General features: G+C 45.2%; 1 protein-coding gene across 1 annotated transcript; it reads left to right on the forward strand.

The window, feature by feature from the left end:
- The first annotated feature begins 5,515 nt into the window (after positions 1-5,515).
- Positions 5,516-16,141, forward strand: SPINK5 (serine peptidase inhibitor, Kazal type 5). Its single transcript, XM_010086920.1, has 16 exons — positions 5,516-5,620; positions 6,392-6,411; positions 7,241-7,377; positions 7,562-7,622; positions 8,130-8,263; positions 8,710-8,779; positions 9,782-9,918; positions 10,338-10,398; positions 11,198-11,334; positions 11,787-11,847; positions 13,038-13,171; positions 13,249-13,309; positions 14,550-14,686; positions 15,071-15,131; positions 15,493-15,608; positions 16,096-16,141. The coding sequence occupies exons 1-16, from the start codon at positions 5,566-5,568 to the stop codon at positions 16,139-16,141; spliced, it is 1,428 nt and encodes a 475-aa protein (XP_010085222.1). The 5' UTR covers positions 5,516-5,565.
- The last annotated feature ends 290 nt before the right edge of the window (positions 16,142-16,431 follow it).

A 16,431-nucleotide genomic window follows, 5' to 3' on the forward strand; every position in this document is an offset into this window, starting at 1 on the left:
GAGCAGCTGTGGGAAGTAGATACACCTGGACTGGTGATGTTTGATGGTGTCCCACCAAAGCTGGGGTTGGGGGCAGAGCTGGGAAGGTCTCTGGGATCTGGAGGTGTGAATTTGGCCAGCAGTGTTTCTTGCTCCAAGAGGGCAGAAGTGCTGATGGCGCTGCGAGGCAGTGCTGGCCAAGCAGAAAGCTCAGCCATCCAGGTGGCCCATGGACCATCACCATGTGCTTTTGGGTCACCCTTATGCCTTGGCCTGAACTTCATTCCCCAAACAAGGCCATGTGGGCACAAAGGGTTCAGCCAGTGCCCATCTCGGGAGCCATCTCCTGCAGGGAGGGAAGGATCTTTCCTTTGGGATCCTGGTGCTATGGGGAAGATGGTGAAGTGAGAAGTTCCATGGTGTTGAATGGCTTCAACTATTTAAGGAAAAGTATTTTTGTTTTGAGATGTAGCTGATTTACAGACAGTTCTAATTCACTTATAGCCTGAGATTATTTTAAGATGAAGCCAGGTCTTCAAGCTGAAGGCTCCCCTGGCTTGTTGGGGGCAACGCATCGGAAAGTGGGGTGGAAGGCAGGGGGCAGGAGACTGTGATGGTGGGTTAACAGAAATCTGTTGGCAGTGTGCATGTACTTTTTCTTATAGCTGTTACTTAAAGCAAATACATTCTTTATTTGTATAAACTTTATTGCAGGGCATTTCCAGAAGACCTTGAATGAACGCACACAGTGTTTGAGTCCATTTTAGCTGTGACCTGATCTGTAAACTTTCTGTTGCAGATAAGGCTGCAGTGACTTTCTTTCAGATTTTGACAGGATTTTTACCTAATATCAATTTCACTCCCACCAAGACAGTTTGTTTTTTTTTTTTTTTTATTAAGTTGTCAAATCCTTTTCTACTGCAGTTAATGAGAATTGATTTTAAACTCTTGGAATGCTTATGTGAGCATCACATTTTATTTCTGCTTATAATAATAAAATCTGATTTTATTATCAGCATATTCTGATATAACTAGTTGTTAATGTTTTGTATGCTGCTTCTTAATGTGAGAAAACACTATGATTTAGAAATAAATTATTACTGCCTATTTCTAGGTGGAAAATACCCTCACAAAGTACAGTCATGCAGGGTGAAAGTCCTCAGTTTGGTCCTGGTTAGCTGTTTTGGGGAATGCAAAATTTGTCTGCCTTTGAACTGTGATGAAACAAGTAAATTCTTGAATGTTATTTATGCAGCCTGAGGATGATGAATATCAGGCAGTAAAAATGTTCTCTGATGATGTGTGCTTACCGATTCCAGCTAAAATCATGGGCAGGGACATCTACATGATTTCATAAAAGCAGTGCACAATTTGTGGCTTAAAATAAATTCTTGCAAATGAAAATCAGTGCACTTGAAAGCTATTATAATTTGTAGTGATTTCGAGTACTTAAGTTTTAAAATAATCACCTGTAAAACCTGCCCTAACTGTGCTCTAAAAGCAATAAACTGATGAGTACGGTGCCCTAGTAGCCTCTTCTGTCAGTATTTGAGCACCTTCTAGATTCTCCTGCTGCCAGCAGAAATTACCATCTGCAAAAATCGCAGCTGGCGATAAGGGATTGTTAATCAAATTCCAAACCTGTCTGCTGAGAAGGCACAGGACAGTGACTTGCTAAAACTGCCTGTGCTGTTGCACCAGAGGTAGCAATGCTGACTCCTTTCTGCTCTCGGCAGCCTGCCCGGTCCCTTCTTTCTTGCTTTCAGCCCCCTTTTGCAGGTCCCTCCAAGGGCTTGACAATGATGCCCATCCTGAGCAGTGCTGTGTGCGGTGGCGCTCCAGTGGGACTCTGTGTGAGCGATGCCACACATTATTTCCATGAGGCTCCTGGGGAGAAGGAGGCAAAGGCTGAATAGGTATTGGGGATTTATTGCCCTTTATTTTATACTTGCTCTTGGTTAACCTTTGTGTTGCCCTCTAACACAGAAATGATGCCAAAACAGTCCTCTGGGAAGATGGAAAGGTGCCAGCGCTCTGGGGAGTCTTCAGTTTGCTGCAAGTTACGCTTTATTAAGGGTGCCTCTTTTGCCAAGATCCACAGACCCCGTGTGGTTCACAGCACTTTCTGAGGTTTTGCAGAACTGGTGTTACGGATGGGCAGCTTTGCTCTCCAGGCCTCTCAGCGCTGATGGGTTTGGAGCTAAACTACTCTCTGCGGGGGCCTTGAGTTTCTTGCTTTTTTTTTTTTTTCTCTCATACAAGGTGTCAGGTACTTATGCAGTTCTTCAGGGCTTGCAAACGCTATAGTGAGGAGTGTTGTGCGTAGTGAGGACTGTTGACTCTGGCAGATGCCTCAGCAGACCTTGACCTCGCCATGGTGTTTCTCAACCTGCTGCGGGCTGTCCTTTTGGAGCCCGGTAGCTCTGCCCACCATCTCCCAGCTGCTCTCACAGCCACCACAGAGGCAGAGCCCACGCACGGCAGTGTGGTGTGCCCTGGCCAGGGGACCTCTTCCAATCTGCTTCTGTAGACAGTGCCAGAAATCCTGCAGTTCAGGAGCATTTGCTGCTTCAAGAACTGAACAAGTCGTGATGTGGAAAGCCTGATGCTGCTTGTGCAGTGAAGCCCCTCTGGGTCTGCTGCAGAGCTCTCTTTTCCAGCTCTCCCTGTGTCCCTGTGACAGTCCCACCCAGGGACTGCTGTGTATGGGCACCTGAGGGGGTTCAGAATAATTTGCCTTGATTATCATGACTCTGTGGCCCATCTGCTTTTATCCTGGGGGATAAAAGACTTTTCTCTTTTCTCTCTTTAGGGCTCCTGTTTGGCATCTGTTAGCACATCTGTCCTTTCCTGCAAGGGTCTCCTTGCTGCAGGGAGCTCTTGTCCAGGTCATTTCCTTGGGATGTCCCAGCTCCAGGCTGCTGCAGGAGCCTCTTGCTGCCCAGCCCTCCTGCTGGGACTACACCACCAGAACTTTAAAAGCTTTCCCTGCACAAGGGTATGAGCAGCCCCACTCAAATTGTTCACTGAAAATAGGGAGATGGAAATGCAGCTATGTACAAATTACAAATCTAACTCCTTGGTGTTGAAGATCCCAAAAGAAACAGTTTAACGTTGTGTATAGTAACAACCGAACACTTAGTTTGTGGATGGGAAACATGGGCAATTTCTGCATCTGTTCCTGAAAAAAGGTGAGTTGGCTTTACTGCCTTCTGGCTTCAGAGGAGTTGCTTCCTTTCTTGGCCCATGTCAGCGAAATTCTGCAGGAATGGTGACAGAGAATTCACAGCTGGGACTAGAGGTAACCTGGAGAGGCAGCAGAAGAAAGGAGCAGAGTGCTCGTGTCCAGAGCTGCTCAGCCGGCCGGGCTTTGCACAGCCTGCCTCTCCTGGCGTGTTTGGTGAAGGGAAAATAAGCAGGTAGACATCGACACAGTGTGACTGCAAGTGGGGGCTGCACAAACACAAGGGTATAAACATATGGGGACAACCAAAGTTCCTGCAGCTCCCTGTCCAGCGTGGTTGGGATGTGCTGCACCTTCTGCTCTGGTTCTGATGGACAAACAGCTGGTGGAAAAAGCTCTGTGGAAGTGCTCTCTGTGAAGCAAACAGCTCACCCAGAGGGTCGCAGCACTATGTCCCTTGGCTGATGTGGGGGACAGCAGACGTGCCATAGCTGCGGTGATTTTTTTCTAGTTCCTGATTTCTTTTCTAGATCCCTGACAGGTGTTTGCTGTTCTGGTCCTTTAATCTGTCTCCTATTGTAAACTCTTCCCCAAAATTAACTTAGCTGGAAGAGAATTGCTGTGATCTTGACAGAATGTGCTGTGTCAATCTATTTTAACTGCAGATTTGGTTTGCAAATAATATCTGCTTTCCTGTAAGGTTTAGGTGTTATCTCTGTGGACACTGGCAGGAATTTGCTTGACCATGACAGCTTTTACAGAGTCTGGCAATTAAGTTGTCAAGATACATTTTCCTCTGCCAGGAAGCATTAATTGATGATTGCCTGGGCTGGAATAAGCCCTGAGAGATGGATACTGTAATCAGGATGAACAGAGGTCCTTGTAGCTGAAGCCTGCATCAGTCCAAAGGTCTGGAGTCCTTGACACTTGGTGGAACTGTGATACGGGACAGGGCAGGAGACATCGGGGGAAAGAATGAAATCAAGGTACATGAATAGAGATCTCTCAAATGTCACTAGAGATTAATGAAGCTGGAAATGCTGGCATTTGGAGGGGCTTCAGCTTTGCAGATGCACACTGCAAACTGCTAATATTAGCAGAGCTCCTGGATATGAAAGCAAATAGAATTTTCCATTAGGTAATCCCCAAAATTGTGGAGTTGTAGATTTGCTTTTCAAGTGAGAAAGATGTTGGAGATGTCCTTCTCTTAGAAAATAAAACTAGGATGATTCAACATGAGCTCACTCTATTTAAATTATGTCAAAAATAGATCTGCAAGTAAGGATTTTGATTACCAAGTACAGAATCTGAAAGATTAAAAGTTAGTGAGAAATTTGGAGAATTTAAGATCCCAATTAAGAAGACTGGGATTGAGACCAATCCAAAGAATTGCCAAAAATCTCCTTAAGTAAAGGACAAAAAAAGCATTCAGGACCAATCTAAGTTCTGTTACCTTAATAGTGGGCAAACCTTCAGGAGGAATTTGACGAAAACTAAAGATATAAAGCATAAAGGGATAATGTACACAGTGAATTTTCAGGAAGGAAAACATGCGTGGGCTAATATCAATCTTTGCAAAGTTGGCTGACTTCCTAGATAAAGGATATAGAGTACATCTAGTCTATGCAGACATCAGAAACATTTGGCTTGCTGCCCTGTGGGATGGTGTCACTTAGGCTTGGTGCAGTGGGTCAGGAACTGGCCACGGGGAAGGTGGTAGCAGATGAGCAGAGGGTACCATGGGAGTTATCAGTGAACAGCCAAAAAGATATATTTTAGGACCAAATGTAATATTTTTGCTTCTTGTTGTAGTACAGAAAAAGTTGGTACGTGGAGCAGAGCACTGCTGAGTTTTTTAAAACAGGGGAAAAGCTGGATTTTTCCTGCACAGCACAGGGTGACCTTCTGGGCTGAAATTGCCTGGGCTCAAACTGGGATGAAATACAGCGGTGAAAAGTACAAAATCATGCTCTGAGGTTAAATAACGAGGGTTTCTGCTGTCAGCTCAGTTGAAAACTATAGAGGAGGAGAATGATCTAATTGCATTGAGCCAGTCGCAGGGTAGATGTGAGCCTACAACGTGTCGCAACTGTGCAAGGGGCAGCCCGGGGCTAGGGCAGATCCGTCCGGGAGGAGAGGGGTCCTGGCACGCTCCCCACTCCCCTCGAGCTACACAAAAGGCCCTTTGCTGTCATACACGCCCATGTCAATCATTAGCTAGGAATCTAGATCTGGGTAAATATATTTTTGGGTTTGCATGTTGATTACAGACTCAGGGCATTATCTGACAAGGTGGGACCACTTGATACCGTGGTGTGCTATATATTCCTGCTCCGACCGGCAATCTTTGTCTCCCGCACAGAGAGCTAGCGGGCAGCGCTGGAGCAGTAGCTCTGTCTGCCATGAAGATAACGGGGGTTGTCGTGAAGGCGGCTCTGGCCCTTTGGTCCTGCTTGGGTGAGTATTTCTTGGGACATTGCAGAGGTTGTTCTAGATGAATTGGAGATGAATTTTAATTTCAGTAAAATATTTCTGTCTTGTAACGTGAAAGAGAGCCTTATTCCATGAAGAAATACTTTTCCTGAGAGAGTGTAGCAAAAAAATTCTACTTCAAGACTGAGGTTTCAGCAAACCTCACACAGGTGACTGTTGTCATCTTGGTTTCTAGGAGCAAATTGCTGAAGGAGCAGTCCTAGCGCAGGGCAGCAGCTTGCATGTGGGAGTACTGTGTGTAAGGGCAAGGTAGAACTGCTAGAAATGGCATTGCTGTCCATATGAGCAATTTAAGTGCAAACTTTAACCTCTAGGATCGATCTGTAAGTTTGCTGTGCTGTTCCTGGTAACTGGAGATGGACAGTGCCAGTGGATGACAGTCCCATTAAACACGCATGTCCAAGCTTTAGAGAGTCAAATATAAAGTCCCTTAGAAGAGGTGGAGTACAGAACTGAAAGTACCTGTATCGCTTCTGTGTAACATCTTAGTGAGGGATTAATATGCGTGCTCTCACCTGTTCCTATTTCCCCTCAAAAGTGCAATTAAACTTTATTTAGTAACTTTTAATGCATCTTATGATCATTTACTGGCGTAATGTAAAACTCCATGTTTTCCTAAACCAAATAAACTAGTGAACAACAGTTACTGAATTAAACAGTTTCATGAAAAGATTTACATACAGCATTTCTGCACATCAATAATTTGATTTTTTTTTTCTTTTTTTTCCCCCCAAGGTATTGCCTTTGGAATTGAGGTGAGCTACAGATCTATTTATTCTGTTCTATTCCAGGTTTCTGGTAAAGTAGAAACAGTATGAAATTACCTGATGAGCAAGTGAATTGAATCAAATGAAAGCTTGGCTCTTCAAATAGTATTTGCCAGTGCATGATCAAATGATACTGCTAATTTCATGAGGAAGTAAAACATCCTCCATTTTTTGACACTATTTTCAGTTCATTAAATAAAATGAAGAAAGTGATAAGTAATGATACAATCCTATAATCCTCTTAGACACAATTGAGTTACCCCAAGCCAAAGGCAATAGGTTACCTCCTCATGAGGAATGCTCTCTTAAGATGATATACTATGTATCAAAGACTGTGATTCTGATAACTTTTTCTGTACAGTAAGACCCACAGAACTGTGTTCTTTGTATAGGTTTTCTGTACGTATATCATAGAGAGGAAAACAGCAGGGGATATGTGATGGGTTTGTCTGCAGGTTCTTCCCACGCAGTTGCGAGATGCCTGGAACTCACCGGAGACTGCAGTGTGATTGGAAACGATCAGATTGTGAGCTGAGGGGCTCCGGTGTACAGCCAGGCTCCCAATTACTATCTGCCTTCATTAGGCACTGTTTCACCCACAGCATTCCTTCCTCTGTGCCCTGCCTCCCCCAACCCCTGGCAGGAAAGCATGATCAGAAACTTCTGTAGAGGATTCCCTCCTCCTGCCTGCCTGAGCAGATTCAAACTAATACCTCTAATTTACCTCTCGGCAGGAGCTGCAGGCGCTGTGGTGGCTGGAGGCTGCGTGGGGGTTTCTTTCTGTGACGTTAGGGCTGATTCTGTGCTGCTTTCACAGGTTGATTGCAGCCAATATTCCAGCGGCATTGGCAAGGATGGGACATCCTGGGTAGCTTGCCCGAGGAACTTGGAGCCAGTCTGTGGCACCGACGGCACCACGTACAGCAACGAGTGTGGAATCTGCCTCCACAACAAGTGAGTATTGCTGGAAACCCAGCAGAAGCTGCAGGCAAGGGACTCCAGGTAAGGGTGTCAGCTTTGTCCCCGCAAAGATGGACCAGGCAGAGGAGCATATGAGGTGTCAGCTGGGTGCCGACACTGCCAGGCTCAAGGTGATGCTGCTCCCTGTGGTCCCTGACATAGGTCTGCTTTCTTCCAGGAGACACAGGACCAGTGTGGAAAAGGCACATGATGGAGAATGCGAGCTGCAACCTATTGTGGTAAGACAAAGTCCACAGAAGACTTTAAAAGGGGACAGTTCAAACGCTACACAGGAGGAAAACGGAACATGCACAGCTGGTCTGCACAGCCCAAGGGAAGTTAAAATCTGATGATAACCAAAGCTGAGAAGGTTTTCATGGGCTGTCTGGTACCATGTCTCTGCGCTTTTCTAATTCAGATTTCTAACCTCTGTAATTGGGAATAAAATGAAAATGTGCTGGCTGAAGGTTGGATCTCACCACCTGGATAGCTCCAGCAGGATCTTATGGAGGACCTCACAAAATCCAAATCACAGTCCTTGCTATGCCTCCTTTTATTTTTCAGCAGGAGAGAATTCCCACAGAACTGACTCGGGCTTCCACTTTTGATAGTGGAATTAGTTTGATTCTGCTTTGTCCCCAAAGGCTGAGGGAGAGTAAGCAGACTATGTGGGAGTGTTATAGCTTTATATCAAAAAAGTGGGGTTTTTTTTTGTTTGTTTCCTCTATTCCTGCTATTTTTTACAGATCGATTGCAGCAAGTACCAAAAAACTGTTACAGGTGATCACATCATGGTAGCATGCCCAAGGATACTGGAACCAGTCTGTGGCTCAGATACCCTCACTTACGACAATGAATGTGGGATCTGTGCCTATAATGCGTAAGTCTTGTGCATAGAACATCCTTCTGGATAATTAGCAATACTTAAGGCTCTCGGAAGCACCTCTGTAAAACACCAGTCTGAAGGCAGTTGACTCTGTAGGTCTCTTTGGAACTGACTGCTTAAAATTCTCCAGTCAACTTGAGTTTTATTCCCCATTTTCTGTCTGTGATCATGAGGGGAATCACAAAAGAATCAAAGGACAACCCAGAGCAGAGCCATGAACAGATCAAAGTGTTATGAGTAACACCTAATTACTCCTAACACCTAATTACCATGGAAATACCCTGCATTTGCTGTTACTGTCTGCGGGATGCATTCAGATAAGCCAAGCAGTTGTAGTGTCCCACTGTGCGGGTGGGACCTTGCTTTCTTGTCCCAGTGCCTAGAGTGTGATGGGAAAAGTTCTTCTCAAAGCTTCCTAACCAAACATCTCTTTCTTTCAGAGAACATCACGCCAACATTAGCAAAATGCATGATGGAGAATGCAAGCAGAAGGTTGTCCCTGTAAGTGCAGTAGAAGTCAATCCATCTCTTAGGGCTGTAAATAGAATCCTGAGAACCCCAGAGATTTCCCTAGGAAACTGCAACAGGACCATATGACAAGGCTTAGGAGGGTCCCAGTCCATGCGCTGCTTTTCTGCACAGTGAGGGTGGATTTTCCATCCTCCATGCCCCAAAGAGAGTCACTCCATGCACATCACACCAAACTGACAAAGGAGAAAGGAGATAGCTGGGAAACGAAAAGCTGCAGTGAACCAGTGCTGCACAATTCACTTCCCCACGTGCAAAGCTGGCTTTTGTGCCCAGGGAAAGGGGACGCCCAAGATTTTACTTGCTGTGCAGGTTGGCAGTTTTCTCTCTGGAGATCACAAGCATTTCTACCTTTTGCAACAGGGATTCAAAACTCCCATGCTGGTTGCTTTCACAGAGACAGTGGGACTCATAAGAGCACTAAACATACACACTTATCTAGCTTATTGTATATTTGTACAGGGCTAACACCCTGGTGCCGCAGGAAGAGAAGCTTCTATATTTCAGCTTCAAAATTATGGGATGTAGAAAGTCCATTCTTCAACTGAGAGAGAAACATTTTTTCTCTATCCTTTCAAACCCTGTGCTTAACTACAGGGAATCTGAAGGAATAAGTCACCATAGAGCTCGAGAAGTGGGGAGAAAACCAACACAAACCAAAACAGTTAGTTTTTTGGTGAAAACTGAATTCAAGACAGTGTTCTTTTTTATGAGAATGGGCCCAAAATCTCTTGTACATGTACTCTTGTACATGTTCTTCTGCCTGAAGGATCTCTTCTCCAAGATAGTCCTCCTTCTTGACTCCTAGAGAACTAGGATAATATTCAGAAAGCTCATTTCTGACTGAAGATTTAGCTTCAGTGTATCAGGGCTTTGTCCTGTTGCAGAAACCATGGAGGCTGGGATACAGAATGAAAAGGTTTTGCATCAACTTTTCTCCCATAGCAAGGGCTCCACCAGAGATAATTCTCCTTGTTTTGACAGGTTGACTGCAGTAATTACCCAACAGCGGCCACTGAAGATGGCAAAGTATTAGTATCCTGTCCAAGGATCCTGAGTCCAGTCTGCGGCACAGATGGCATTACATATGATAACGAATGTGGGATCTGTGCCCACAATGGGTAAGTGCCATACGTAGTGCACTCCTCAGTAGCTAGCAGTGCTTTGCAGTCCTGAAAACCATCCTTCTGCATTTCTGCTTATGCTTATTTCTTCAAGTCTCTTAGAAACGGATTTGGTTTTGGATTTACCTTGAGTTTCCTTCTGATACTCTCTTTGTGCTCATGAGGGGAAATTTTGAAGAGTCACATGGCAGTTCCTTGGATTATTCTGTGGGCTGGGCAGCAGAGGAATAAGTCAGAATATTGCTTTAAATTGCATGTTGTGAGAAGATGTGATGAGCTTGTTAATAAGTGAAGTAATGTAGCTATTCTGATACACTCTTATAGAGTCTGAAGCCATGGTTTGCTTCACTTTGCACGTGACTGTGACCAAGAGGTAACACATTTAGTTCCTCAACTTTATTGCTTCCCTCTTCCAGAAAACACAGGACCCATGTTGGCAAAAAGCATGATGGAAAATGCAGACAGGAGACTTCTGAGGCAAGTATTCGATCTGAGGCATATTCCTTCTCTCAGCTGTATCAACTGAAAGGTTCCCTGAGGCTACATCTACTCTGAAAGTGAGCTGGGCTGAAGCCTGGCTTTCTCCCCGTGTTTATTAAGTCTTGTCAGCCCCGTGTATTGAGGATGCCTACAAATCCCCTCTGTCCTGAGGCAGGTGTCCTCTGGGCCCTCCTTGCCCACACAACCCTGGCAGCTGGGTTGCAGGGGGGCTAGGCACAGGCTTTATGTCACCAATTCATACCTACACCAACCTTTGCAGCTGGGTATGTTCTGGTATATGGAGCACAACTGAAGTGTTGATCTGAGTGTATCAGTGAAGAAGCTGCAGGGCTGGGTCTAGGATATGCCAACACACAAACGTGGAAGTTGGGCAGTTTGAGCTTAGATCTTCCTTTGAGGATGCTCTTCAAATGCATGGTCAACAAGGTCCAAATTCATCCACTGTTTTGGTATTTTGTTTATATCTATACTGCAGAATGAAAAGGGGACTATGTTTTTCTCCTTTTTGTTTTTCTGGTGTATCTTGCATTTGGAATTGACCGAGCTACTTACCCTAGTTAATTGACTTCTCACAAACTATGTGGTGCTGTGCAGTCCCCTCTGTGCATGAGAGGATTCATGCAGAACTGACTCAGCCTGATTTTGAGAGAACTGAAATGTAGCACTAGTGTTGTCTCAGCATCCCAGCATAAAAGACAAGGCAGGAGGAGGTTACGTTGGGGTTTTCTCAGAGCATGAGGACTTCCCCAGGTTTGACTTTCCCTGCTTTTTGTAGATTGATTGCAGTCAATACCCATCAAGAGTGATTAAGGATGGTAAAGCCCGGATACCCTGTCCAAGGATCCTGCTCCCAGTCTGTGGCACAGATGGATTTACTTACGAAAATGAATGTGGCATCTGTGCCCATAACCTGTAAGTCACAGCACATAGGACTCTCTTTTGGAGTGACTAGCCATGGTTAGTTCTCCAGATGGCTTTTCTTTTGATACCAACATATCTGTATGTCTCTCTGTTTCTCTTTCAATCTCCTGAAGCCCCTGTCACCTTGATTTTGTTCCCTGATGCTCTGTTTGTGCCCCTCAGAGGAGCTGTGGGAGAACCAGCTCTGTCTGAGCATGCTCTGGGCTGTGGTGTTTGGGCAGAGGGAAGAGTGGATGGGGCTGCTGCATAGCACGCAGTGAAGAGACCTGATGGTCTGTTACTGCTTGGGGTTACGCTTGCTGATGACTAGGAGAAGCTGGTTCATTAGGCAATTGGATGCCTGTATGATATATATTGACTATGAGTTGCATTTGCTTTCTATGACACTTGGGTGTCACAGGGCTTGGCCAATGAGCACGCTAATGCCAACCTCTCCCTTTCAGAGAACATGGGACTGACGTTAAGAAAAAGCACGTGGGAAGATGCCATGAGAAAAGTGTTCCCGTAAGTGTAACTAGCTGTAAAATAAGCACCATCTCCTGCTCTCTCTCCAGCCTGCAGGAAGAGCCTGGCTGGGCTCAGCCACCAGCCATGCTCCCGGGTACACCGAGGGGTGATGCACGAGGCTCATGTCAGTGCTGTGGTTCTTCCTAGTCGCTCACAGCACATTGGCAGCAGCCACTGTACACGAGGGCAAGAGAGAATGGGAACAGCCCAGGACTTCAGAAACAAAATGTCCCAGTACGGCAGATCTCTGAACAGAAATCATCAGAGGCAGCCTAGGAACCATGCAACCCATTTTAGCACAGTTGGAGAGGAAGGCAGAAGGCTGTGTTAGATATCCATGTATTCACTCAGTGCTAGGATTTCCATTGCACTAGACAGGCAGGTTAAAAAAATCCTCACGCTCTGGTCGGCCAGGAAAAATCTGGTCCCAGATATGCATACAAAAATAGCTTTATTATCCTGCACCGTAACAATATGTGCTGATAATATCTCAAGGCATTTATTCTGCTTATGCAGAGCAGCTCTAAAGCACCGAAAATAACTTCATGCGTCCTGAGGGACTGCAATATATTTTCTATAGTAAAGACACACTGTTAAAATGCTTTCTTTGCTTTAATTTGCTCTTGGACCATGTGGGAAATATGGATAATAAGAGACACTGCATGGGGGAAACTGTGCAAAATGACAGTGGAGTGTCAGTGATGCTTAGCTACTATAGACTGACTTGTAATAGGTGCTTGTCTTTTTATCCTCAAATATTTAAAGCGTTAGATTTTATATATGGTGAAAATTTTTGTAACGGGAGCTAGTGAAACAGTTCTTGCTGCTGTTTTGAAAAAGCTGAAAAAAAATCTCAGATTTAGTTAACCATGTCCAGCTGGACTTAATGTAAAATACTTTAAATCAGATTCCTTGGGTTAAACGCTTGTTTCAAAACTTGTGTACATACTAGTCCAGGAAAATCATCCTTTTGTCCAGCTGTTCCTTTCTTCCCTCTGTTAGCAGACAATACCAAACCCAACTACAACTACTTAATTTGTTTCTAATGGAAGACTAAACTTTAAAAAACTTTAATTTTCCTCTGGCAGAAGCCTTTAAAATCTGGAGGATCAGAGTGGGCAGGCTGCAGATGAGGCACTCTTCCATCTCCCAGCAGCTGACCCAGCGTTGTTATTTTATCTCCCCAGCTTGACTGCAGCACATACCTGAGCAACACCCAAAGCGGCGAAGCCAGCTCCGCCTGCCCCTTTGTCCTGCGCGAAATCTGTGGGACAGACGGTGTCACCTACAGCAATGACTGTGTGCTGTGCGCCCATAACATGTAAGCCCTGCAGGTCTCCCCCCAGTTGCTTAACAGAGTTACTTATTGAGCATTTTTAACTCTGTTTTCTCTTCCAGCGAATTTGGAACCAATGTTGCCAAGAAGCATGATGGAAAGTGCATAGAGGGAGTTCCCCAAGTAAGTGAAACCTAAAGAAAAACGTGAGCTCAAGCTGGTGCTGATTGCCTGACTTGAATAAACACGGGTTGGTTTTGGTGTAGCCTCGATTGTGCTGTCCTTCCTTCTGCGGGTGAATATCGCCCTCCTGGCAGCAGGAGCATTGTGCACTACCTGCACACAGTCAGGAAAAGAAAGAGGAGAGGACAGGTGAGGAATGAGTTATGAGACAGGTGGCATAAGTGATTTAAGGCTTCACAAGAAGAAATCTCTTTCCTACAGCAGTCTATTGCAGCTGCTGCAGGAACTTAGCAGTCTATTTTGGCAATAAGGGAAGGGGACACAGAGGACCCAGGGTACCTGGTGCCTTCTGAGTGCTTGCATTTTACAAAAGGATGATCTGCATAGATTAGAAAATTGCCTGTGTTTGGAATGCTGATACCTAATGTACCAGGGGATTCAAACTCCTCTCTGGTTTTTTTTGTAAATGCAATGTAATCTGATGTATACCAACAATGAATCTTGTAAAAATACCAGATTAACTATATTTGGCCAGCTCTAAACTATTTACACTCCCTGGGGAACAGAAGAACAAAGCAATTTCATTAGCATGTGTTTGAAAGAGTCAACATCCCGAGTCAGATATTTCATTTCTATACAAACAAACTATGAAATGTCATTCCTTTGTTTCCCAAGCGCGCTCTGTGCTCAGACCGGGTGAGATACATAAATCAGGGAGGAAGAGCTCACACTGGAGAAACTGGGAGTGCTAAAACACAAGGCCAGCTCTTCAACCAGTGTAAATCAGCTTCAACTGCTGTCAGTGCTGCCGGCAGATTTCAACGCTTGGAGCTCTCCTGTTGCAACAAAAGGCCTGTCAGCACATCTCCCCTCTATTCTTGTGGGCCATGAAAAACACCTTGGTCACAGCTGCCCCTCTTGCAGGAAGTGCGTAAATCATGCCATTTTGATTTGCAGATTATTTTTTATCTGCGTTTTGTAATATCCTGGTAGGTTCGGTAAGGTATAGGGGCATCATGATAAATGCAAAGCTGAATGAGTAATGTCTACCTTCAAGACTTCTCCAGTATAAGGCTATGAAAGGAAATTGCTACTTTTCCATGAAGAATGAGTTAATATATAACCATAATTTGTCCTATGTCAGATCCTAAAAGGCAGAGGCATAGGCAGGAGGGTTGTGCCTGGGGCCCTTGCACAGAGCAGACCCTGTGCCGGAGCTTTTGCTGTCATTGTTCCCCAGCTCAACTGCAGCCAGTACCCAGCTTCCACGATGGAGGATGGCAGACAGCTGATGGCCTGCACAATGATCTACGATCCTGTCTGCGGTACCAATGGTGTCACTTACGCCAGTGAGTGTACGCTGTGTGCGCACAACCTGTAAGTACTCACCCTTCTCCAGGGAATTTGTGATGGTGGTGGTTGAATCTGTGAATGCCAAGTAATGCACAAGGACTCTCTCTGAAACCCTGTACTGGATGGGTCCTGTCTGTCTTCCTCAGTTTTCCCACTTGTCCTGGTTGGTGCTGGACATGCGCATTTGACCCCAGCACCCCGCAAAGGGGGATGCATCAACTGGGGAGAGCGATATTCTAAAAGACATGGGTCTGGTCCATATGGGCATGTTCTTGTTGGTGCTGTGCAGGCAATGCTAAGCTAGTTCATCGGGAAATTTCCTGTACACTACATGGGAGTCAGGTTTGTTCTTGCACTGTGGTTGTGATGGGGAAGATTGCGGCTAATGACTGTCTCTCCTTTCTCCAGGGAGCATGGGACCAGTCTTGGCAAAAGAAAGAATGGACGCTGTGAAGAAGATATTACAAAAGTGAGTGGGAAAGGATGGGAACAAAGAGTGAAGGTCCAGTGTCTGTTACAGTCACGGGGTACTGTTCTCTGCCCTGGGATACAAACTGGGGGAACGGTGGTATGCAGACCTGAGATCCCTTGGAAATTTCACACTGCTCATAAAACAGCCAATGTCCATCCCATTGCTCTGTAACAGTGCAGGAAAAGATGAGGCAGTGAGCAGAAATAATACAAGATCACATCTGCCACCAGGAGGAAACTTTGAGTTGGTTGCTATGATGTTACAGACAGTTTCGTTTCTCAGTGGAGTGTCATTCTTTATGCTGGGGGCCACAGTTTGCTCTCAGGAAGAGAGACTCATGTCTGTCTTCTGTGTGCAGGAGCATTGCAAGGGCTTCGAAGAAGTGTCTCCTGCCTGCACCCTGGAATATGTGCCCCACTGTGGCTCTGACGGCGAAGTATACAGCAACAGATGTGCTTTCTGCAATGCCTACCTGTATGTACAAGAGTAAATCCCTTCCTTTTGTGATCAATTCCTGTACCTACTATGAATGTAATGCTGTTTTCATAATGTGCTTATGGGTATATACTGGACATTTCTGGTGCGTCATGACTTGTGCAAGGAGATGGGGTTTTTTGCATTTTAAGGGAAAATGCAAAGGACCCATTTCTGTGATCTGTATGTGGCCTCCTGTTTGTTAACTTCAAGGATATTTTGCTCATTTTCACCAGCACATAATATGTCCCACCAGGTCAACAGGGCATGTGGAAAGTACTTCACCAAACCAACTGGATTGTATTGAATGTGTGAAACCTTTCATCTTTCCTTTAATGACAGCAATGAAAGGGGATATTTGGGTTTTTGAGACTGTTCTTTATCTCCAGTCAACACTAAGACAACACTTGTCCCAGTGAAGTGAGGAACAGAGCTTCAGCTCTGAAGATGCTCTGTGCCTAATCCTTCTCTCTCCTTTTCTCACCAGGGAAAGCAACAGGACTCTCAACCTCATCAGTATGACTGAATGCTAAGTCCATGCTGGAGTCCAGCCCAGGAAGACAAACTCCCTTGCATGTGACTTCCCCATCAACTTTCCTTCAGGTTGTCCCATGTCCTTAGCTCCCGAAACACTTGTTCAATAAACTCACTTGGCAATGTTTCTCTGTCTTAGTGCCATGTCTCATCCCTCTTGCCCCATCTCCTCCCTGACCCAGTACTTCTAGTGGTGCATATGTGTTTTTCTATTGATGTGCTGCTCTACCAAACAACGTGTGTAGATCTTTTCCTGTCAGTGCCATCCCTGCTCTGATGAGGGCTTGTC

This window comes from Pterocles gutturalis, unplaced genomic scaffold (assembly GCF_000699245.1).
Source record: "Pterocles gutturalis isolate BGI_N339 unplaced genomic scaffold, ASM69924v1 scaffold10546, whole genome shotgun sequence".
Lineage (NCBI taxonomy): Eukaryota > Metazoa > Chordata > Aves > Pterocliformes > Pteroclidae > Pterocles > Pterocles gutturalis.